Source organism: Leptinotarsa decemlineata, unplaced genomic scaffold (assembly GCF_025532065.1).
Source record: "Leptinotarsa decemlineata unplaced genomic scaffold, Ldec_3_MD MMD2_P_RNA_scaffold_2, whole genome shotgun sequence".
In the NCBI taxonomy this organism is placed as follows: domain Eukaryota; kingdom Metazoa; phylum Arthropoda; class Insecta; order Coleoptera; family Chrysomelidae; genus Leptinotarsa; species Leptinotarsa decemlineata.
Window position 1 is genome coordinate 2,485,381 of NW_027412529.1, and position 23,329 is coordinate 2,508,709.

The 23,329-nt window shown below is 37.8% G+C and overlaps 1 protein-coding gene across 11 annotated transcripts in view; it reads right to left on the reverse strand.

The window, feature by feature from the left end:
* Obsc (Obscurin) overlaps window positions 1–23,329 on the reverse strand; it is a 167,813-nt gene that overhangs the window by 8,600 nt on the left and 135,884 nt on the right. For 10 of the 11 annotated variants that reach the window (XM_023161615.2, XM_023161613.2, XM_023161617.2 and 7 more), the window contains 13 exons: window positions 23,148–23,306; window positions 19,809–20,053; window positions 19,421–19,725; window positions 18,918–19,272; window positions 17,778–18,104; window positions 15,680–15,917; window positions 14,574–14,856; window positions 13,942–14,240; window positions 10,307–10,779; window positions 3,983–4,210; window positions 987–1,131; window positions 566–698; window positions 186–357 (listed from right to left, as the gene is read on the reverse strand). In XM_023161615.2, coding sequence (XP_023017383.2) covers window positions 186–357; window positions 566–698; window positions 987–1,131; window positions 3,983–4,210; window positions 10,307–10,779; window positions 13,942–14,240; window positions 14,574–14,856; window positions 15,680–15,917; window positions 17,778–18,104; window positions 18,918–19,272; window positions 19,421–19,725; window positions 19,809–20,053; window positions 23,148–23,306 — 3,362 coding nt within the window. The remainder of the gene's footprint in view (window positions 1–185; window positions 358–565; window positions 699–986; window positions 1,132–3,982; window positions 4,211–10,306; window positions 10,780–13,941; window positions 14,241–14,573; window positions 14,857–15,679; window positions 15,918–17,777; window positions 18,105–18,917; window positions 19,273–19,420; window positions 19,726–19,808; window positions 20,054–23,147; window positions 23,307–23,329) is intronic. The other variant, XM_023161616.2, reaches the window with a different exon arrangement.

The window sequence follows — 23,329 nt, forward strand, 5'->3', positions numbered from 1 at the left end:
TAAATATCCTCTCTGCTATCAACTACCAACTACTAACTACCAAATATTCTCACTGCAATCACATTTCGGAAATCAAATAGTACATATTGATTATATCAAATGGCAAGTTATAGAAATCATGGTATCTTCCAAGGCTCAATACTTAACCTTTTCAATATCCCTATGTATGTCAAGGTACAACTTACTTGAACCACTGAACAATCGGTTGGGGTTCACCTACAGCTAGACAAGTGAGTTCCAAATCCTTTCCTTCTGTCATAGCAGTGAACTGGGGTTTCTCTCTGAAAAATGGAAGCCGTCCATCTTGTTTGGCTTCCAAGAACGCTTCAGCTTCTACGTAAGTATCCAATCGTGACCCTGAAAGGAAAATCTACAATGATGTTCGTTTTCATAGTTTGGTCGACAAATCATACATGGGTGGTTTCGTACGAATTCAAGTGTCTTCAGAACCAAGTGAAACCAAAGGAAAATTTAGAAACAAGTAAGGGAAACGGAGACATCGATTTGAACCCCTTCGAATACCTCAGTTGAAATCATTTGTACTGTTCAAAAGGTTGATAGTTACCTATTTCGTGCCTGATCCTTCTGATTGCTGGATCTCTGTCAGCGCCATATCTATTGATGCGAGCTTTCCTTTCATCATCGATTTCCTCATCCATGATGTCTGTGAATCGTCTTCTCTCACGAATTATAGGTGTCTGGAATATTTTAGAAATCATTTGGAATTCGAAAACGAGTACTTGATACGCGCTATATATTGACTTGCAGGCATCGATGTGAAGTTAGTGACGTCCCACACTATAATTTATGTGATACAAATGATGAAGGATTGAATGAAGAAATAATTCAGAAAAATCTGTCCTACGGTTTTCATATTTTTTTAATTATATCTTTTGAAAACTAAATGAAAAATCTTGAAGTAATAAATAATTGTTAATATTTCTAGTGGTTGAATCAGAATAGTCAATACTTTGATAATATCTTACCCTCCAGTCATAACCATTTTCATCCGACACTATGTAGCCAGATCCTGGTCCTCTATTGGCTGCAACTTTCATATATTCACGCAAGCGTACAGGAAAATCAACATCTCTCAGCTGTAGTAAATATGTGTCCGGCCCATTTTGATAACTGAAATATATGAGTTCTGAATGTTTTGACGTTGATGAATTGAACTATATATAAATACTCATAACTATTGCCAAAAATATTCAGAGTTGAATGAATAAATGTGTTGGGTTAAGTAGTGTAACACGGGGCACGCGAAGTGATTCAAGGTCAAGCACTGTAAATCTTCTGTAAATCTGTATAATCATAAATATATCCTGTGATTTGGATTTAAAACATCACAGTGAACATCCCAGCAAATTTTTGATACGCTATTATGAATGTGTCGAAATTGGGGACCCGTCACACATCACGGTGAACATCCCAGCCCATTTTTTCTGATACGTTATTGAAAATTTGTCAAAATTGTGGGATCCGACACCACACACGGTTGACATCTTAGCAAATTTTTGATATGCTATTGTGCATCCACAAATATGAGGGGACCCCGTACTTCAGTGCCTCGTGGGGGAGTAGAACAAATTCGCTCATACTATTCTGTAGTGAATGAGAGCTATGCTAGTGCCACAGAAGTCATGAAAACGACCCCAACTGCAGCTCGTCGGGCCCTTCTTGGCCTTTCACTACTACATATCTATATGAAGCCTGAATGGTGACACACAGACTCATATAGGCTAATGTAGGGGCCAACTCTGAAAAACCGGAGACAACGATAATATCATTTAGTTTTCTGCAGAAGGCAACAGTGTTACCATGTAGAATTGCACAGACAGAATGTGGAAAATGAAACCATTGCCGTAGTAGAGGTAAACTCACACCAGCCAGGTTGCCTCTCAGATCAACATCCAGCCAGAGTATACCGTCACGTGGTGTCAGCTAGGTGGGGCGCCAATCCGACGTAGTGTCCAGGTAACCAGCGCTTCTGTGACTACCCATGCGGGAGATTTGAATTGGACAGACAGGTTTGCGGGACAGAGTGCATGCTTTTGCATCTTAGACTTGTTTGTGGGCAGCGACGTCAGCATATCGGGCACATCACCTTCCCGCGAGCCAGAGACAGAACAGTAAATAGCGCCAGTCATAGCGCCTTCCTGCGTGCCAGACCATCAATCAGAGTGTATGTTTTTGCATCTTAGAACATCACGCTGCCACAAACAGGCGGGAGATTTAAATGTAATAGTAAATACTTCAAGCAGTGACGTTATTTCCGGGTTTATTGGTCGTGTTCTGCAGGTTTTTATACCGGACGTTTCTTCTGCTACTGTGGCAGACCTGATTTAACAAGCACTCCAATCATTATCCGCGACTCCAAAAGAGAGGGCAAGACGTATCTGCGAACCGGAAGGGCTCTAAGAAAAAACGTGTCATCTGGAGAGTGTGTTTCTAGGTAATGAATATAACGAGGTCGAAATCAACGGAGCCTTATGACCCACACAGAAACACTTCACGGCGACACGAGCGAACGGCCAATGGGAGAGCTTTTCTGCCCTATATAAGTGAAGTCAGGCCCACAAGAACGATAGAGAATAGTATCGGATAAGCAAAAGACCCCAGGAGAATCCATTGAGTACACCAGGAGTATACCGAATACCGAGTAGTTGTGGTTTGTTCTACATCAGAACCACGAAACAAAGCGTTAAAATTCGCTTGGCTTGACTGAGCATAAAATAAGTTTTCGCTATGGCAAAAGAGATATATTGCAAGAACACGCTCTCTCAGAGGGCAGCAATGACATTGCCTTCAATCGCACGCAAGTTCTTGATAAAACCAGGGGTACTATCCGGGGGGTACTATCCGGGGGTACTATCCGGGGAGTACTATCCGGGGGGTACTATCTAGAGAGCCCACAGAAATACACACACATGAGAATTATTTCTACCATAAGGAAGAGAGCTTGAACAGTAAAACTTACATACCGACACTTAACACAAAGATTATCCCAATAGTTGAAGAAGATTCGGACCAATCAGATACATAAGCAGCTGGTCGTCCGACACGTAGTCCTATTATATATAAATACAAACGCATCACGACCATTTTCAGTATGCGTACCGGAGAGAGGTAGATCACTTCAACCTTTGACAATGTCTACCACAGCGGTACATAAAAGTTAGGTATAAAAACTTCCTGACCACGGCTAATAAACCCGGAAAGATCGGACAATTTGTGAAACCCTTGCCACTTTCTTCAACTGCCAAGCGGAATTTGAGGATCTCAACTTCTATCAATTTTTTTTGCGACTTGTAGGGAGCTGACTCAGCACACTCAATGAGCTTGGTTAGCATGGTAGGGTTATCTTAGCCTGAATACCCAAGGGGTCACAAAGGCAATGAGAAGGGCGATGCTTTAGCCCAGGAGGAAGCATCCAAGACCATAATGGGCCCGGCCCTTTTGCGGGACGACAAAGACTGGTATAAAGACATTTATCAATTCGTGGATGCCAGCCAAGCGCGGAACTGGTAGCACAAGCTCCCAGAAGTGAGGCAGGCGTAAAAGTTTATAAAAATGAACTCCCACGATTTATGGAAGATCTGCTGAACCATAACTGCTGAAATGTGAGGGTAGTGGTAGATACACTAATGGGACATTGTCAACTCAATAAATATATGAGCTTTATGGGCGTGAAAGAACAAACTGAACGCATATTCCGTCAGGAGAATGAAGAAATTGCACTACATGTCTCTGAGAATGCGAAGATATGGGAGATCAGGGAATGAGGAACCAGAAGCTACAAACTATATGAAGGAGTAAATATCCATGCTATGGAGCCTCATCAATTAGATCAAGCTAGATGAAGAGCTTTGATAAAATCAAGGAGCATCACAATAGATTTGCAAAGATTGCAATAAAGCCAACCACAACTAGCACCCCTAACAAACTAGCAGTTTAATTTATGAGGAGGAATCGCACTTACTGGCTTTCTGATCTGAACGCGCCGATTTCGTAGTTGAGAGGCGATCTGGTGGGTAACTGATCTTCCCAAGTAGTTCTTGTCCTTGGAATCTTATCCAATGGAACGGGCGTTGCTCTTGGAGAGTCGTATTCACCAGGAGGATAAACCATCTTGGAGGGATGTGTGAATGCTCCTTCTAGCGGCCTGCGTCTCAGCCACCTTCTGCAAGAAGCGTTGTCGTACCATTCTCTGTGAAGAATAATGATTAAATGAGGTGACCTGGACAAACATTGTTATTTCGAATTGAAAATATCACAACACAACAAAGTTTTTGTTTCGGGGTTGAAATTAGATGATTTTAATGTATTTCCACGTGTTAAAACCGAAAGTGACCATAAAAATTATATATTAGCTCCTGTTTTCAAGATATAGTATCATTATATTATATATATGTATATTGATTTTTCAGCAAATGAAATATTTCATCACCAACAATTGGTACACATGTTTGTTTACATAACACCCCTCTCATCAGCTGTTCTTAAGTAGTAAACATAACCTATGTGAGTTTGTCAATTGTACGCACGTGGTTGCTATTAAAATTATCGTGGGAAGTTGATTTTTAAATTAATTTAAGTGCGGATCTGAAATGCCTCGAAAGTGTGTGAATTCTGTCGATAGCTTTTGCTATATATGTGGTGAAATAACATTTAAGGCTCAGAAACGTAAAATGACACCTATCGTTAAGACAGCCTATGAACATTATTTTGGTGTGAAAGTTGGGGACCAAGATAAATCATGGGCTCCTCATATATGTTGTAATTCTTGTTCCGTCATATTGCGAGAGTGGCTGAAAAATAAAAACCGGGCAATGGCTTTTGCAGTACCTATGGTTTGGCGTGAGCCTACCAATCATACAGACGACTGTTATTTCTGCTTAACTCCTCCCATTAAGCAAGGTTTATCTATGAAGAAAAGAGGAACGGTTAAATACCCTAATCTCCCATCTGCTCTTCGGCCTGTACCACACTCAGACAATTTGCCAGTCCCTTCTCCACCCCAAAACTATGAAATTTTAGAGGAAGGTGATGAAGACTGTTAAGAAGGAGCAACCCATCCTTCTACATCCTATGACCCTGATTTTGAGGTAAGCGATAGGTCTAGTGATCCGCACAGAATTAGTCAAGCAGAGTTGAGTGACTTTATAAGAGATCTTCGCTTGTCTAAGGAAAAGGCTGAGCTGTTAGGGTCAAGACTACAACAGTGGAATCTTCTAAAACATGATGTGAAAATATCTCAGTACAGACAGCGTCAAAAAGATTTGCTTCCTTTTTTTGAGAAAAAAGAAAACCTCGTAGTTTGTTCTGATGTTAATGGTTTGATGGACTGCTTGAACTTGGATCACACTCCATCTGAATGGAGACTGTTTATAGACTCTTCAAAACTAAGCTTAAAAGCTGTACTTCTGCATAATGGAAATCAGCTACCCTCTATTCCTATAGGTCATGCAGTTCACATGAAGGAAACGTATATAAATATGAAAACACTTCTCCAATCAATCAAATATGAACAACACAAGTGGCACATCTGTGGTGATCTGAAAGTCATTGCTATACTCCTAGGAATGTAATTAGGGTTCACCAAGTACTGTTGTTTTTTGTGTCTGTGGGACAGTCGGGATAGAAAATCTCACTATAAAAAAATGAACTGGCCTACACGAGACCTAAACCCTAATGAGAAAAATGTAGTTTACGAGCCTCTTGTAGATCCTAAGGATGTTCTCCTTCCCCCATTACATATTAAGTTGGGACTAATGAAAAACTTTGTGAAGGCCATGGACCAGGAAGGACAAGCTTTTAAGTACTTGAGAGCAAAGTTTCCCAGGTTGAGTGATGCTAAAGTCAAGGAAGGCATCTTTATTGGGCCTCAAATCCGTGAAATCGTAAATGATCCTGCTTTTGACATGATTTTAACAGGAAATGAAAAAAGAGCCTGGGAAGCCTTTAAGGGGGTTGTACATGGGTTTTTAGGTAACAAAAGAGATGATAACTTCACAGCATTGGTTAAAGAGCTTCTTCAAGCTTACCACCAACTTGGATGCAACATGTCCTTAAAAATTCATTTTCTTCACTCTCATCTTAATTTCTTCCCACAAAACTGTGGAGCTGTGAGTGACGAACATGGAGAAAGATTTCATCAAGACATTGCCTTAATGGAGCAGAGATATCAGGGCCGTTGGAATGAAGCAATGCTTGCAGACTACTGCTGGTCTGTGTGTAGGGATGCTCCAGAAGTGTTTTATAAAAGACAAGCTAAACGACAGCGATCTTACAATGAATCGGATGGACTTAATTGAAATTTGGTGGTACAAACTTCTTTTATTTGTCAAAACACTAAGAATAATGTTTTTTTTTATTAATTTTGTACTTAAAATATTCTAAAAGAAACATAACAATATTGTTTTATGTACTTTCACTTTTCACGTATAGTATAACTACTCTTTAAGATTAAGTACTGTGTATCTCAAAAACCAGAGCTAATAAAAATTTTTCATTGTTATTTTCGTTTTTATCACCCCAAAATTAGTAGAAATTGACTAATTTAGTGTAGGAAACATTCAAAAAATTTTTTTTGTTGTGTTGTGATTTGAAATAATCAGATAGAAATATATAAAATGTGTTTTGGGCGCGGTTGATAAAAATGGAGGTGGAGCTTTCTGCGTATTTATTCGAAACAAAATAAGTCTGTTTCCGAAAAGACTGAAATTTCATCGGAAAATTTTCAAAAAACATTACTGGTTTGCAGCTGTGAGGAAATGAAATAAAGAAAAATCATTACGGAACTGAACTAAAAGTCAATCAAATGTGTTTGAACTGCAAATGATCAATACAATATTATTAGTCAACCGTGCCAATCTGTTAGACAAACCGGAAAAAAAACATAATGTTAATTAAGACCTGTAGTAATAACAGAAAATTATGTTCGTTATCGTTTCGTCAATTTTTGTTATTCATTTCTTATGGTACTAGTAAACATTGATGAATTGTTCACGAAACAACATTTCTTACGCTAGCAAAAGTTCCAGCCTGTTGAGACTATGCTCGGAAATATAACAGATCTTCTTGAGAGGAAACAATCTATCGACCCCATCGTACAATTTCAGGCTATACTTGAAGGACTCTTCTAGTTCTTCAGCAGCTTTGGTACTTTCCACTATATATTTATCTAACTGGTCCATGATCAACCGAAACGAAATTGAATCTGATACTGATCAACATACTTGCTATCGGCTATTTTTGATCGAAAGAATTTGGCACGCCGAATGCGTTCAAACTATGAGAAGGCAAATACAATCCAAGTGTAGTTCAAGTGAATCAGACCTTGCAAATATTATGTACTACAATTGCCAACTTATTATTTATTTATTTATTTATTCATCCAAACAGGCTGATTAGCCTAATTACATGGATATAACAAAAAAAAAAAAACAAAAATTTTAGTTCAATACTGATACATATACAATAAAATTAATACTAAAAATAGCAGCATAATGTTTACACAACCTTAACTGACAATATACCAGAAAGACAGGGAAACGTTATTCAGAAATACTAACCAAATAATTCAATATCAACTGGCGAAAACTGTTTTGCGATAAAGTCCAGTCCAATGATATTAAAACACCTGTTTGATTAGCCAATCGGAGCATGTATACAAGAGAAGATCTAGATCCATATAAATTTACAGGATAGTTAAATTCAAATGATGAACGTGTGCGTCGCAGCGGTACATTAAAAGGTATTAACGATAGAATTTCCGGACAATTTATTCTATTGTTTAAGATTTTATACAAAAATATCATAATATTCAAACAACGTCTTTGCTGTAGAGATAATATTTTAAATTCTGCTCTAAGTGTTGATGTTCGTACCGTTCTATAATCCGGCCATTTATGATATTTTTTGAAATACAGATATCTCAGCAATTTATTTTGCACATTTTCTATATCACCTAATAGCGTTGAATTCTCGTTTGACCAAACTTCGGATGCATACTCAAGTTTGGGCCGAACTAAGGTATAATAAAGTAATTTAATAGTTTAAATACTGTTGAAATGTCTACTTTCTCTAATTATATATCCTAACATTCGATTAGCAGATTTGATGACATTGTAGATATGGTTGGCAAAGGAAAATGTGTTATTATAGGTTACCCCCAAATCTTTAACTTCCTCTACACGCTCCAATGCTTCATTGTCCATTGTGTAATCAAAAATAACTGGGTGCTTGATCCTATGTATAGTTAAGACATGGCATTTATTTATGTTGAATGAAAGTTTGTTGTCGTTACTCCATTTCACTATATTGTTTACATCTTTCTGTAGGAGTATACAGTCCCTCACCGTTTTTACATTTTTAAAAACTCTAAAATCGTCTGCGAAAAGCAAACCGGATGAATAATTCAACACTGAAGGTAGATCATTAATAAACAATGAAAACAATAGAGGCCCCAAATTAGAGCCTTGTGGGACTCTGGAAGTTATAGGAAACTTTGACGATATATTTTGATTGTGCTTAACCATGAAGAATCTATTTTGTAGGTAATTTGATAATAACTGCAATGTCCCTCCTATTACTCCATACTTTCCCAATTTATATAGTAATACATCGTGATTCACCTGATCAAATGCTTTCCTGAAATCAGTATACACTATATCCAATTGAGACTTGTTTCCAAAACATTCAGAGACAACATTACTGAACAGAAATAGATTAGATCTAATTGATTTATTAGCCATAAAACCATGCTGCTCTGAAACAATATATTTATTGGCATATTGATTTAACTTTGTATGAATAATTTGTTCAAATAATTTTGCTGGGGAACATAGTATTGAAATAGGCCTGTAGTTCTCTATATCTTTTTTATCGTTCGATTTATGTATGGGAGTAACTATAGATGTTTTCCAAATAGATGGAAAAGTTTTGCTAGTTATTATTAGGTTGAAAATATGAAGCAATGGTGTTCTGAGCCATTCATGACAGCCTTTAAGTATATATGGCGGTATACCATCCACTCCAGCTGACTTTTTTGGTTTAATTTTTTTTGCCGCATTATCGAAATCAGATTCATCTAAACGATTTATTACAAATGTATCATTACAATAAACATCAGAATCTTCAGAGTTTACAGTATATGAGGCTTGTTGTTGGCAAAACGTGGAAGAGAAAAATGTTGCAAAGTATTCTGTAGTTTCATTAGCTAATACTTCATTTCCCTGGTAGTAGAAAGAATTTAAATTCGGAGAATTATTTTGTTTATTATTAACATACTTCCAGAAGGAATTAATATCAGTATCTATATTATCCTCCAATCTTTTGAAGTACTTTTGTTCCTCTTTTTTTATTGAATTTTTCAACTCTTTCCTAATATTTTTATACTTTTCATTGAATTGATGGGACAAAAATCTCAATTTGAAACATCGATTTTTTTCCTTTAGTAATAATTTGATTTCTTTTGAAAACCAGGCAGGGTATTTGCTCATTTTACTAGTATTAGTACAGTACGTTGGAACACATTTCGCAACAATTGCCCCCCATGTACTGTAAAATTTGTGTAAAGCTGTTTCTACATTATTATCATTCAAAACCTCGTACCAATCTGTATTTCTGACATTCGTACTTAAAGCAAAGAAATCTGCATTTTTGTAATTATATTTCACCTCGTTACACTTTTGTGTAGATTGCTTAATATTAAAACTTTTTGAAACATTGATATTTATATTCAAGGAAGGGTGATAGTTATCCTCTTTTACAAACGGTAATGAATCTCTTTCAACTGAACATTTACCTATAGAACTTTCCGGACCTAGTACCAAGTCTAATATTTTCCCTTGTGTATTCTGAATGTTATTCAACTGTGAAAAGTTATTAAATTCTAAGAAATCTTGTAACATATTGTATTTTTGTAAATTACTATCATGTATATTGAAATCACCAATAACATAAACTTTTTCGTTATCATAAATTTGGTCCTGTAAAAAATTAAATGCCGTTTCAACTATTTGAACTGTACTACTGGGAGATAAATAAATTACACATAAGGTATATTTCTGATTACTTACTTTGAAAGTGATTGATATTGCCTCAAAATCTCTCCGATATCTGTTAACATGCAGAACTTTATATGATTTTTTGAGCGCAATAAAAACTCCCCCACCAGTAGTCAAATTAGTGTATTGTAGTGTATTATAAACAAACATGTAATTAGAGCTACGCCTGCTTTTTTCTTGTACATAAATTATCAACACTTATTTATATGCCCGAACTGGTTATTCGAACTGACCTGTAAAGTCTCCAATAGTCGCTGAGATACCTGCTGCTGATCCGGAATTCTTCAGAATATCTTTTATCTGCCCTCTCCAACCAAGGATGTCTCAGAGCCGCTCTGACGTCCATCCTGCCTTCCGTCTCGTACACCAACAGCTTGCTGATGAAGTCTCTCGCTTCCACGCTGATCTTCGACCACCAAGACTCTTCGAACATCCATTTACCGGACCGGATGTTGGTGAGGGTTTCCCTGTCGTTTTCACCCCGGAATGGAGATCTTCCCGACAGGAGGATGTAGGTGATGATTCCCACGCTCCACATATCGTGCCCGAACCCGACTCCGTCTCCATTCACAGCCTCCGGGCTCACGTATTCGGGAACTCCGTACTTCAGGGGGTAGAAGCTGCCGTGTTGGATGCGTCTCGTCAGACCGAAGTCTGTTATTTTTAAATCATCCCCTCCGGGGTGAGAGATCAGTAAGTCGCCAAGCTGGAATGATAGTAACGATAGGAATTTTTATAATTACAAAACTTCAGAGTGTGAAGAGGACAGAAGGAAAGGAAAAAAATCAGAAGAGGAAGAAAAGCAAGGAAAAACCTCTGATTAACTGAATCGTACTATAATGCAATTTAAAGGAGAGTTTTATGAATGATTATTGAATATATTCATAATTTATTTCTGCTGGTTGAAACCCATCCAACTTGCCCATCTATCCCAAGTCAAAAAACTGCAGTCTCATGTTTTTGTTGCAGTGTCGCTCCCATTCCATTGCCTGCCTTAGTATGCGCTCCCGTGAACAAGGTGATTAATGTTACTGCTGACTAAAATTCTATCGATATGCATTCTGTTCTGCCAACAATTTAATATAGTTTCAGACTATCGAATAATATCATTGACAATGAAGTTACTTGTGCTGCTTTCAAAAAATTGACGACACTAGTAGATGAACAATGTCTTTATGAGCTCACTTCAATGTAAAGGCTGTTCACGTTAAGAAGAGAATGTCATTTTTGGTAATTTTGTATATCCAACATACCAACGTTAAAATTGCCACTGAAATGCGTTCAACAGCAATGAAACTAGTAGCATTTCATTTCAATGCAATTCTAGAATTCCCGACATTATGAAGGATGACAATACCTCTTATTCCAAACCTCAGAAAATCGTCGACGCTTTTGCGAATTATTTTAAAAGTGTATTCATCATATCGGATATCTCCTGGTGTGGTATGCTAGATAACTTTCCAAACAATTTTCCGGGTATACATATCGAACATATTAATGAGATAGATATTATTAAGGCCACTAAGAAATTGAAAAACAAACTAGTTGTTGGACCGGACCATATACCGAGTTTTCTAGTGAAAGATTGTATCCACCCTTTATTAAGCCCTTTGCTTCACATCTTCAACCTTTCACTGAAAACATCTACGTGTCCGGAGATTTGGAAAACAGCACGAGTATGTCCTATCTTGATGAAAGGGGACGCAACTGTTATAAAAAATTACCAGGTCTACTTCTATATTAAGCAATTTCGAAACTTTTCGAAATAATTCTATACGGTTTTATCTATAACTCGATCAGAAATATAATATCGGACGATCAACATGGGTTCGTGGAACAAAAGTCATGTGTGACCAATCTTGCATGTCTTTCACAACATGTTTCAGATGCTTTAGTCCAAAAGCAACAAGTTGACGTAGTTTATACGGACATGCAAAAGGCGTTTGACAAAATTGATTTTTACATCCTCATTCAGCGACTCTCATCGTTTAGCTTTTCTGGAAGTTTAATTGATCTTTTCACAAGCTATCTCTTTGACAGAAAGCAATACGTAGAACATGAAGGTACCACAAGGCTCGAACTTGGGGCCTCTTTTATTTCTGCTTTTAATTGATGACCTGGAGAAAATTATGAACTGCCCAAAACTTCTTTACGCTGATGATCTAAAGCTATACAAAGTAATTGACAATTATCCGATTTAGTATTCCACTGGTGTTCCAAGAACCATTTTCTAGAAAAAAGAATATAATAGAATTGTCTTATGTTATTTACAGCATTCCAGTAAGTCGAGTAAATGAAATGACAGATCTTGGAATCACTTTTGATTATAAATTCACTTTCACTTCCCACATAGACCAGGCTATTTCATCAGCGAATCGAATGTTGGGCTTTATTATAAGGAGAACCAGATAATTCAAGAATATTAATACGATTATAACACTGTTTAATGCCTATGTGAGGTCTGTTAATATGGCGTGTTAATATGGTATCCAATTTACAATTGCCACATACATCATATTGATGCTGTTCAAAATTTTTTTTTCAAATATCTGTCTGTCAAGGTCACAGGAATATATCCTCAGAGGAGAACCGACTATTATATCCTTCTGAATCAATTTAATGTAATATCTCTGAATACACGACAACTTTTTGTCACAATCTCCTTTCTTCACAAACTGCTAAACAATAAGATCTCGTGTGCCCCTCTTTTACAAATGATCAACTTCCGCACACCACGTCTCAATTCCAGATACCAAACGACATTTTACTGTCATCTTTCTTGTCAGAACTTTTACAAATGATCAACTTCCGCACACCACGTCTCAATTCCAGATACCAAACGACATTTTACTGTCATCTTTCTTGTCAGAACTTTTACAAATGATCAACTTCCGCACACCACGTCTTAATTCCAGATACCAAACGACATTTTACTGTCTTCTTTCTTGTCAGAACAAATAACAGTTTGAAAGCACAAGTGTCAATACTTTGTAACAACTATAATTCAGTATGTGATATGTGCGATATTAATCACAGTTCTCAAAGTTTTATTTTGAAATGTATTCTCACTAGAACCTTTTAACTGTGATCACTTTTTCTTTTCTCTTCTTGTGATATATTTCTATTTCTACTTATTTTTCTTTTAGTGGTAGCAATCTTTTTTTTTAAACTAATTATATTGTTTTGCATATATTTTCATCAACACCTTTGTACATTTCCTGTTGGAAATAAAGTGCTATCAATCAATCAATCAATCAATTTTGTATGTTGCTCAAATTTCAGACGTTGCCGAATCGAAAAAAACTCGAAAACTGTCCGTCTTTCTTTTCTTTTCAGAACTAATCATTTCTTTTGGTAAGACCTGCGTATATTCAATACGGCAACGTCTGAAATTTTACTATCAGTTGAGCAACTTACAAAATGAATTGTTACTAGTTGCTGTTAAACGCATTTCAGTGGGAATTTTAACGTTGTAATGTTGGATATACAAAATAACCAAAAATGACGTCATTCTTTTCTTAACGTGAACAGCCTATAAGTGTTTCAGAGAGAGACACGTGTGACGTAATCGATGCAGAAGGAGATGGAGATGGTATCGAGGTGACCCGTGGCCAGCGCAAGCATTACAGGTTCGATGTTGTCGGTTGTAAATTAAATTGTTGTTTATGGGGCGATGAAGCGTTGCCAGTTTTAAAATTGTACATGAAGGGTTAGGAATACGATTCGATAAAAAGTATTCCTGTTATGGAGCATGAACTATGTATCATCCGGCTAGTTGGGGAAGAAGAAGAGAGGGATTGAAGAAAATTTGTTACGAAAGGCATATAATGTGAGTTCAAGGAAGGAACATCATACTTCACACACTTACATTGAGGCCCATATGCCCGTAACCCCGATCGTGCATATAGTCCAGGCCCTGAAGCAGCTGTCTCATGTAGCCGGCTATGTCGCTCTCGGTGTAGTAGTCCGTCTTCAGGAGGTGATCCCGAACAAGCTCTCCGCCAGATGCGAGCTCGAGGATGAGCGCCAAAGAGTCGTCCGTCTCGTATGCATCGTGGAGAGAGATCAGTTTCTTGTGGCGCAGTTCGTTCAGCATGTCCAGTTCGTTGTACATGAACGGGCGGAGCTCCCCGCGACCGTGCATAATTTTGGCAGCGTAATTGCGACCTGAAAGCAGATGATATTTGATAATTTTCACGCACGTTGATAGGTAAGACCTCATTAATACTCAGCACAAGTTTTGATTTCTAAAGGTTGTTGTTCGTGGAGGGGTGTCAGCTGGTTAACGGAAGAACATGTTTCAACAGGTTTTTTCTAACATTTCGAATTACAAGTTCTTTTGCACTTACCGCCATTTTTCTTTATTCACCCATTATTATTATTATTATGTTGTGTGAAACCTTTCGAATGAATTTGATTTTTATTATATACATATATACAGGGTGGTCTCTCAGAAGGTGGTTCATAAATTTTTTAGGTTGGTTGTTGAGTTATACTTACCGTTGAGCCTTTCGACTGCATGATAGGTGACTCCTTGCGTTCCGCGTCCTAGCTCATCCCCGATGTCGTAGAAATCGGTATGGAGGCGCTTCTTAGGCTTCAGCGGCGACAAATTCGAGTAGTTTCTGAGTTTGTACTCGTGCTCGTTCTCCTCAACGTGCAACATGGCGCTGCTCGATGCTGATCCCGCGACGTTTCTCGCGCTGACCGAGTAAAGTCCTTCGTCTTTCAGGATCACGTCGTGGATGGTTAATACTGCTGTGTCAGGTTCGATGAATGCAATCTGAAATAGTACAACGATGAAAGTTTACACCAGTATTAGTTTCAAAAACCATTCACAATTGAAATAAATAGTTATATACATCCTGTTTGAAATCTTATGAATGATGATGTTATTTTATGGTATGAAACCCATGATTTTAAAGGCCGAACGTGAAACGCCGTCCTTTCATTGGTCTTCTCAATCTTGAGAACAGAAAAATGTCACGGTGGGCCAAATCTAGGGAATACAGTGGCTGAAGTATGATTACGGTGTTATTTTTAGCAAAAATTCATTAACAAGCAATGACGAGTGATCAGGTGCATTATTGTGATGCGAAATCCATGAATTGGTTTTCCACAATAAGGGACGCTTTCTTCGGATTGCTTCTCGCAAACGTCGCATAACTTCAAGATTATTGACTCATTATTGACCGTACGATCTTGTGGCAAGAACTTCTGATGCACTACGTCACGGTAATCGAAGAAAACATTAGGCAACACCTTGACATTTGATAGAATTTGGCGTGTTTCAACTTGGCTCTCCTGGGCTGTTTGTCAACTAAAACTGGAGTATTTCAAAAAAGTACAAAATTGCGAAAGTAATACCGATCTGTGAAAGTGAAAAAAGTACTTTTGCACTATTTTCATTCTTATCTAAAATCATTGAAAAAGTTATGCATTGAAGATTAATGAATTACCTAACGGAAATACTCTCCTTTTATGATGAATAATTATGGGTTTCATACGTCCAGTGATACTCAGTGTGGAATTATGGATTTTGTTACTGATATTCAAATGAAATCGAATTTGTTTTATAGATGTGTGCTACTGTCTGTGGAACCCACCTTAATTCTGGTAGATGCTGCCAACGGCTTCCAGTCCTTGTACCATTTGATCTCAGGATAAGGAACCCCAATTATCCTGGCCTCGAATTTAGCTTTACCCCTCAACATCACGTATTCGATTTCAGGTCTCCTGATGAAGTACGGCAACTCAGCTATTTCCAAACGAACCCTCTGGCGTGCCTCTCCATGTTCGTTTTTAGCCACTGCTTCATACCATCCGACATCTCTCTCCAACATTCTGTAAAAGAACTGAAATTATACTTCAGAACTAGTTCGAGTTGTATGTTTGATCCCGAGAGTAGGTGATCACTACCGGTTACCCCCACCATTCCACTTCAGTGAATTTTTTCATTGTAGTTACTGATCTGAGCAATTAGTGGGAGAAACCAAGATAATACCGAGAAAACGTTTACAAAAGCCCTTAAGAGACCGGATGTTGAGAAAAGGAATTTTATTGAGACCCTATGACAAGTGTTCACTTTCGATGAGATATTTGATTTGCTCTGAATATGATCCATATTTTTTCATGGAAAAACAATTGGCTTCCATAGGGATACTGTACAATATTATCTGAATATCTCCAAGAAAAATTCCAAATTACACGAAAACAGAGTTGATATGTTTGATATATTTGGGTAACATTTCATTTAGAGATTCTCACAACATTTTACGAAACCACAATATGTGTTTTACTATATTTTACCTAATTAGTACTCCACATGATTTACCAATTTACATCATATGACCCTCATCTTACATAATGACTAATAATTTTACTTGATTTCAAGTTCGAACAATTGTATAAATGGAAAAAAAAATCACAAACTCATTTGAATTGACACGTAATGAATGAAAAAATTACCTGAGTTTACGTATCATCTTCTTACCAATTGTCACAACGGAGAAATATTTAATGAAGGGAAGTTTTCAGTTCTACTTTTTCATTCAGTGAATTTTCAGAATTCCCAAATCTATTGATTTTCAAGCACTCCTAAAGATTGAGTTTCGAACCTTTTTCTTTCAAATGTAATTCGTCATAGTCGTTGTTGAACTTCCAAAAGATGGTTTACAAATATGGCATCGCTCTTTACATTCAAGAAACTCTTACTATGTTCTTTCATTCTTTGGAAAAATGTCCACCCCGTTTGGCCACTATGACGTTTCAGGCAATTACCACAAGTCAACTTATATACTCCTGATCTAACCGACACTTTTATTGTTTTTAATAAGTTCTTCCAAATAATTATTAGTTTTGAAGCTACCAATGCTCTTGGTGGGTTTACTAGAATGTATCAATGTCCTATGACGCTTATTATCATTTCTTGAAGTGGGATAGACCTGTAAATGACTTGTTTTCGCAGTTTTTTGCAAAGAATGGAGTCTATAATATCTAATCATGATTGACAGCAATTTGTTTGATGGAATTCTATTCCCAGAAGGTTACTTTCTGACAGTAGAATATTCAATAGTCTGTGAAGTATACTATTGATTAGAATTGAAGGGGTTATATTTTTTAGGAGTGATTAATTTTTGCAAAAGAAAGTTTTTGGCTTTCTACTATCAAGATGGAGTAGTAGAAAGCCAAAAACTTTCTTTGCCAAAAACTATTAATTACTTCTACTTTATGCGGATAGGGATGTGTCGAGAAATCATATACTTCAGCACACAATCACACATGTATTAGAAAGTTATAGCAATAGCAGACTTTTCTGTCTTTCTTATCTAGAAATGTTGTTGAATTCTTCCAGACAGATCTTTCTAGGGAATCATTTTAGTCTATAAGAGATCCTGACTTTCTTTGATGCATCAGAGATTATTTCCCTAGAGAGAGAGAAAGAGAAAGACAAAATTTCTCATATTTATCATTTGTAGTTGTTGCTGGTTAGTTGAAATGTAGGAGTGTAGAAGTAAATAATAATAGTTATGACATGAACTATTTCTAAAAGCAAAGGCTGAGAAGTCATAGTTACTGCAACTGATTGAAGCTCGTGTAAACGTTACTTAGAGGTGAAAGTTTATTTTATGCAAAAACTAAGCAGAGCAAAAGCAAATAAAATTCAATTGGCAAATATCAGCACATGAGCAAAATGTGACATACTTATTTATGAACAACGTCGCTTGTCCATTTCTGGTATAGCTCATATCGAATCTTCCACCCGATTCGATCAGCTCATCGTTAAAGTAAAACGTCATTTTTGGTTTCGGGTATCCGTAGACGAACCAGAAGAGGTTGGTGTTCTGATCTTTGACGCCATACTGGATGGGATGTTCTTGACGCAAGAATCTCGGAGCTTGTGCCATGCCGTCGTGTGGAGGTCTTTCGATATCGAAGTCTTTGGGGAAGTAGGGAGATGTATCCGGACGGAAATCGATCTCGGGTGGGAGATATGGCCGGAATTTCGGCAGCTCTGGTTCTAATTTTTGCCTAAAATAATTGATCACATGAAAAACCGAAAGTTACTACGGAGATTGGTCTGAGACTTTCATTGTCTGATGGTTTTAATGATAACTACTTTCCTCAGTGCCATCATATAAGTTGGAAGTCATTACAGATACAGATAGATAATGAAGATTCGATGATCATTATCGAACAAAACAAATCTTCGATTTTTTTAGAAAATATATGAACTGTATATAATTGTACAGTAACAGATGAATTCATGAACAGAAGAACGAATTGATGAAGTGATGAAATACAAAATCACAGTGGAGATATGAGAAATTGATATAAAGAAATATATAATGAGTTTTATCTGGATAATAATTATGATCACCAATGAAGAATGAAACAGAGAGGAGGAAAACAATTACTTGTTATGGACAAGAAAAAATGAACTGACACAGATACATAAACACACAGAGAAAACCCATGAATTCATGAAAAAATCATTGAAGATAGTTGAATTGAAAAAATGAAAGGACAGAAAGATCCAGGAGGATAACAAGAGAAAACCCTTGAAAGGACTGCATTCATCATTATTTCTACAGTTACAAAAATAAATGATTTCGATTTGAAATGATTCGATTGTCAAAACGCCATTGAACACTGAACCCAAAGAAACAACATCTATTGTACTGTGTTTGAGCACGATATCCACCACCCTACACTGAAACAGAAGAAATACACAACTAGCATATTTCTCTCCATATTGAGAAAGAGAATGTAATAAAGGATCTATCGAATTGGAGTCTCAGCAACCTATATCTTTTTTCTGATCTTAAACTACATTTCACTTACCTGTGCGTCAGAGCATAGGGAGATGGATCGCTGATGCCGTACTTATTCTCAACCCTCACCCTGAACTTATAATCCCTAAACGGTTCCAGATTCCTCACTCCACAGGTACAGCTTCTGATGCCAGATCTAACAGTGAACCAGTCTCCGTTGGGCAATTCGCACATCTCCAGTTGGTAAGTGACTGGTGCTCTAGGTCCAGTGGGTATGGAGGGGTTCCAAGATAGGGTGCAGTGTCTGTCTGTCATCTGGGATATGATAGGAGGATCTGAAATAGGCATTGGAGCTCCGCTTCTTTTATATTTATCGAAGTCGGTGTACTGATCTGTGATGGGACGTTTGGGTTTATGTTCAATTCCTGCCGAAGAAAAACGCTGGTATGAAACAACCCGACAACTATAGTTTGAGAGGGTATTTTTTAACGAACAATTGAATTTTATAGAGGAAGTAATCATTCAACTTCCTATGCTTTGTGAAATTATACCATACGATCTTGAACCACATACCTTCATCGAATTTCAAGGTAGCGTGGCAAATATCACTTCCATGCTCATTAGAAATTTTGCAAGAATATTTCCCAAGATCATCTTCATCTACTCCCGAGATTGTAAGTCTTAGTAGTCCAGCAGTATCCTTGTCCATCTTGATCCTGGTAGACGGAAACAACTTCTTGTCATTGTGGAACCACTCCACATCAGGCTCTGGAATTCCTGAAGCGCAAGCTGTGAATTTCGCTGTCATGGCCTTGAAGAGCTCGGTATCTCCGATGCGCTTGAGGAAGACTGGAGGTTCCATCTTCTTGGGGGCTTTTCTGTTGATCAGAAGTAGTCTTTTAGTCAAGAATATCCAATAGTGATACCCAAAATATTTTTGAAAGTTATTGATCTTACGTACATTTCCTTGACCACCTCCAAAGAGGCAGTGCATGCGTCCTCCCCTTCCTGATTGACAGCTGTGGCTCTGTAAACGCCAGCGTCATCCGGTCCACAGTTCAATACGTATAGACAGCAGAGATCTCCATCTCTTTTGATGTGATATTTATCGGTCTCTCGTAGCGGTTCACCATCTTTGGTCCACGTGACTTCTGGTTGTGGTACACCTGTGACTCGACAGGGGAATTTGGCATCTCTGTCTGGAAGCTGGAATATATAATGATCGATACTATTGAAATTGAAAAATTGAGGTACCTATTGATTTTATCAGTTCACAGAAAGGCACACATTTTTCAGATTCTGAGATAATGGTGAAAGGGACTCAACAGATTCAGTAAAAAGTAGTCAAGAAACACTCACAATAGACATACACAAATGGACAATGGACACAAATGGGCAGTTTCAAATCACTCGGAAAGAATGGAACGGCACTTGTTTGTAATAAAAATATGTGGGAGTATATTATAGAATGTTATTTGAAAAAATTATTGAAAGCCATCTCAAACCTGTGATATATTTCTGAAGGTATGAAAGAGAGCGAATGTGTTGATTATATCGAAGATTAGGATATTGCTAGGTCTATTCGAACCTTCACTGTAACCGTGAGGGTTCATTGTGGCTGATGAAGTTGAAGAGGTTCAATTGACGAAGCAGAATTCTTACCATAGGATTTATGTGTTTCTTCTGATGACTGAAAAAAATAGATTCTAGTAGAAAAAAGCGAATTAAATATATAAATCAGCAATCAATGCCTCACAGTGACAAGTTAATTCCATGGGTGGGCCTTTTGTGCCTTCACTGATGCAGCCACTGGGCTATGCAGATGACTTAGTCATCTTAGTCTAGGGTAAATACAATAATGTAGTGAAGGGATGCATGCAGCAGGCCCTGAATATTACAACAAGATGGACCGAAGAAGAAGGGCTTAACATCCAAATCGACCATAGTAGCATTCACCAAGAGGACTAAAAAGGAGAGTCTCGGACCTTCGAGGTGAAAAAATACAAGTGTCGGGAGAGGTTAAATATCTGGGAGTAATTCTAGATTCTAAACTGACCTGGAACCAACACTTTGACAGGACAAAGAGGAAAGCGGAGGTAGCACTGATGCTCGCCAGACGCATCTATGAAAAACATTGGGGCTGAAACCAGACATGGTATATTGGCTGTACATGATGGTGGTTAAACCCATGATAACATTCGCATATCTGGTCTGGTGGCCAAAGATGAAGCGGGCGACCGCTATCAACAAACTAGGCAAGGTGCAAAGACTTGCATGTTTAGGAATGAAGGGAGCAATGAGAACTACCCCAACAGCTGCATTGGAGACACTCCTGAATCTACCTCCTTTACACTTTCTGATAATGGGCGAGGCCAGGATGGGTCAATTCAGACTAGAAAACTCACCGAACTACAAAAGATCGGACCGAACAGACATTTCGGAACATGTGGAGGAGAAAATATTGATTTGTGCACGGACTACATGACACCGAAGTACATCTTTAACACAAACTTCACGACCAAAATCATAAGCCGTAAAGAGTGGAATACCATTAGTCATCCCGAAAACATGTTTGGAAAAAACACCTGGTATACAGATGGATCGAAGACCAAACATGGAACGGGAGCTGGAATATACCGAGCGGATAGAAATTCAAACTACAGATATCTGCATCCGTCTTTCAGGCGGAAGTGTATGCTATCTTTCAGTGTGCAAGGCTTATTAAATTGAGACCTGCAAACAGGAACAAATTAACTTTGTACTGGGTGCCAGGGCATTCAGGAATCACAGGTAATGATAAAGCTCATGAATGACGCGGATCATCAACTTCATATATAGGTCCTGAACCAGCTCTTGGGGTACCAAAATTATTGGTACAAAACTAGTTTAGGACATGGACCAGTAAGAAGCACACAGAGTACTGGACAAAAGTACCTGGCAACAAACACATTAGAACCTTCATTAGGGAACCGTCCGAGAAAAGAACCGAGAAAAGAACCGAAGAACTACTTCAATATAGTAGGGATCGGCTCAGAATAATTACAGGGTTACTAACCGGTCATTGTCCGCTAAGAGGACACCTGAATAAAATGGAGCTGTACAACGGAGATCTCAGCTGCAGATTATGCAATGAAGGGATAGAAATAGCTCTACACATTTTATGCGAATTTGAGGCACTGAATCACAGGAGGCAGGCAATATATGGACGTACGAAATTACGTCCAGAAGAATATGACGAACATCCAACACGGAACCTGTACAAACTAGTACAGGGAACAAGACTGATGGAATGGGTGTCATGAGAAGATGGGAGGATAAACGCAAAGAGCCCAAGAGGCTGCAGTGTTTTCTGAAGACTTGAACTAAATGGACAAGTCAGACATCTCCCAAGGTACCAAAAAAAAAGTGGCAACAGCTCAGGCTTACCCATAATTGAATATGAAACCTGCACTGGCTGCTTTTGGAAAGGGACATGTCAAGTAACTGTGGTTGAAGGTTATTTCTGAGGAGGACTATTTCCTTTCTGCTCTCATCGGTAACTCTTAGCAAAACTTGATAACAGAGCTGTGCGAGATAGTTTCGAGGTTTGAGGTTATGTCGTAGATTCAAGCATAAAGCAGAATCCAAGCCTGTAGTATAAAGTACAAACTCAATATAAGACCTTCCAATAACTTTTGTTTCAATTTGAGAATCGAAAGTGAGAAATTGAATCCCTGAATTTGAATGGGTGATCAGTATCAGTAACATTATAACGGCGAACTGAATATGCCATTGAGTATTTGAAAGAATGTGGATTGAAGAGAGATTGCAAAGTCTCGCTGATCTGGGAGACAGTTTCTAATAAAATATATTTTTCTCAGTTAGCTCCTAGCAGAAGGAAGGAAGGGAGGAAGGAAGAGTTGGTTATTAGTAAGTACCAACATCTGATGCATGACAGTTATGTTGGATGAAAGTCAAAAGAGATTCATTGTTTGATTCATTCATGTGTCAGATCCAAAGAGAATTCAAAGCAAGGAAAAATGCATTTCTTTTCTTGACCTGAAAATAACAGATCAGATAGTGAAGGTTGTCTCTATTGCTGCTGTGCCGCCAAAATTGATTACTATGGAGAGCCTCTCAAGTTACCTGATATAATGACACCAATACATCAATTTACTGGGATACGACTAGACCAAGGTTATGAAAAAACGACATCACATAATATAAAAGAGCTGAGCATAGAATGCTCTTTATAATGAAAACCAGAACAGTTTGAGCTGTACTTCAACTGTTTCGTAAAAAGGCAAAGGACAACACTCACCTGCTGTAGATCGGTGAACCTCTGTGTGAAGGATGGCGCCATAAAAACTTTTCGAACAGTAGCTTTGCCTTGAGTGGACTCCTCTCCGAGAGGGTTGATAATTTTGACTCCGTAAACTCCAGCATCGGATGGGATGGATTTGTCGATTTTCAAACCAATCTGAAACGAGCAGATTCTTATTA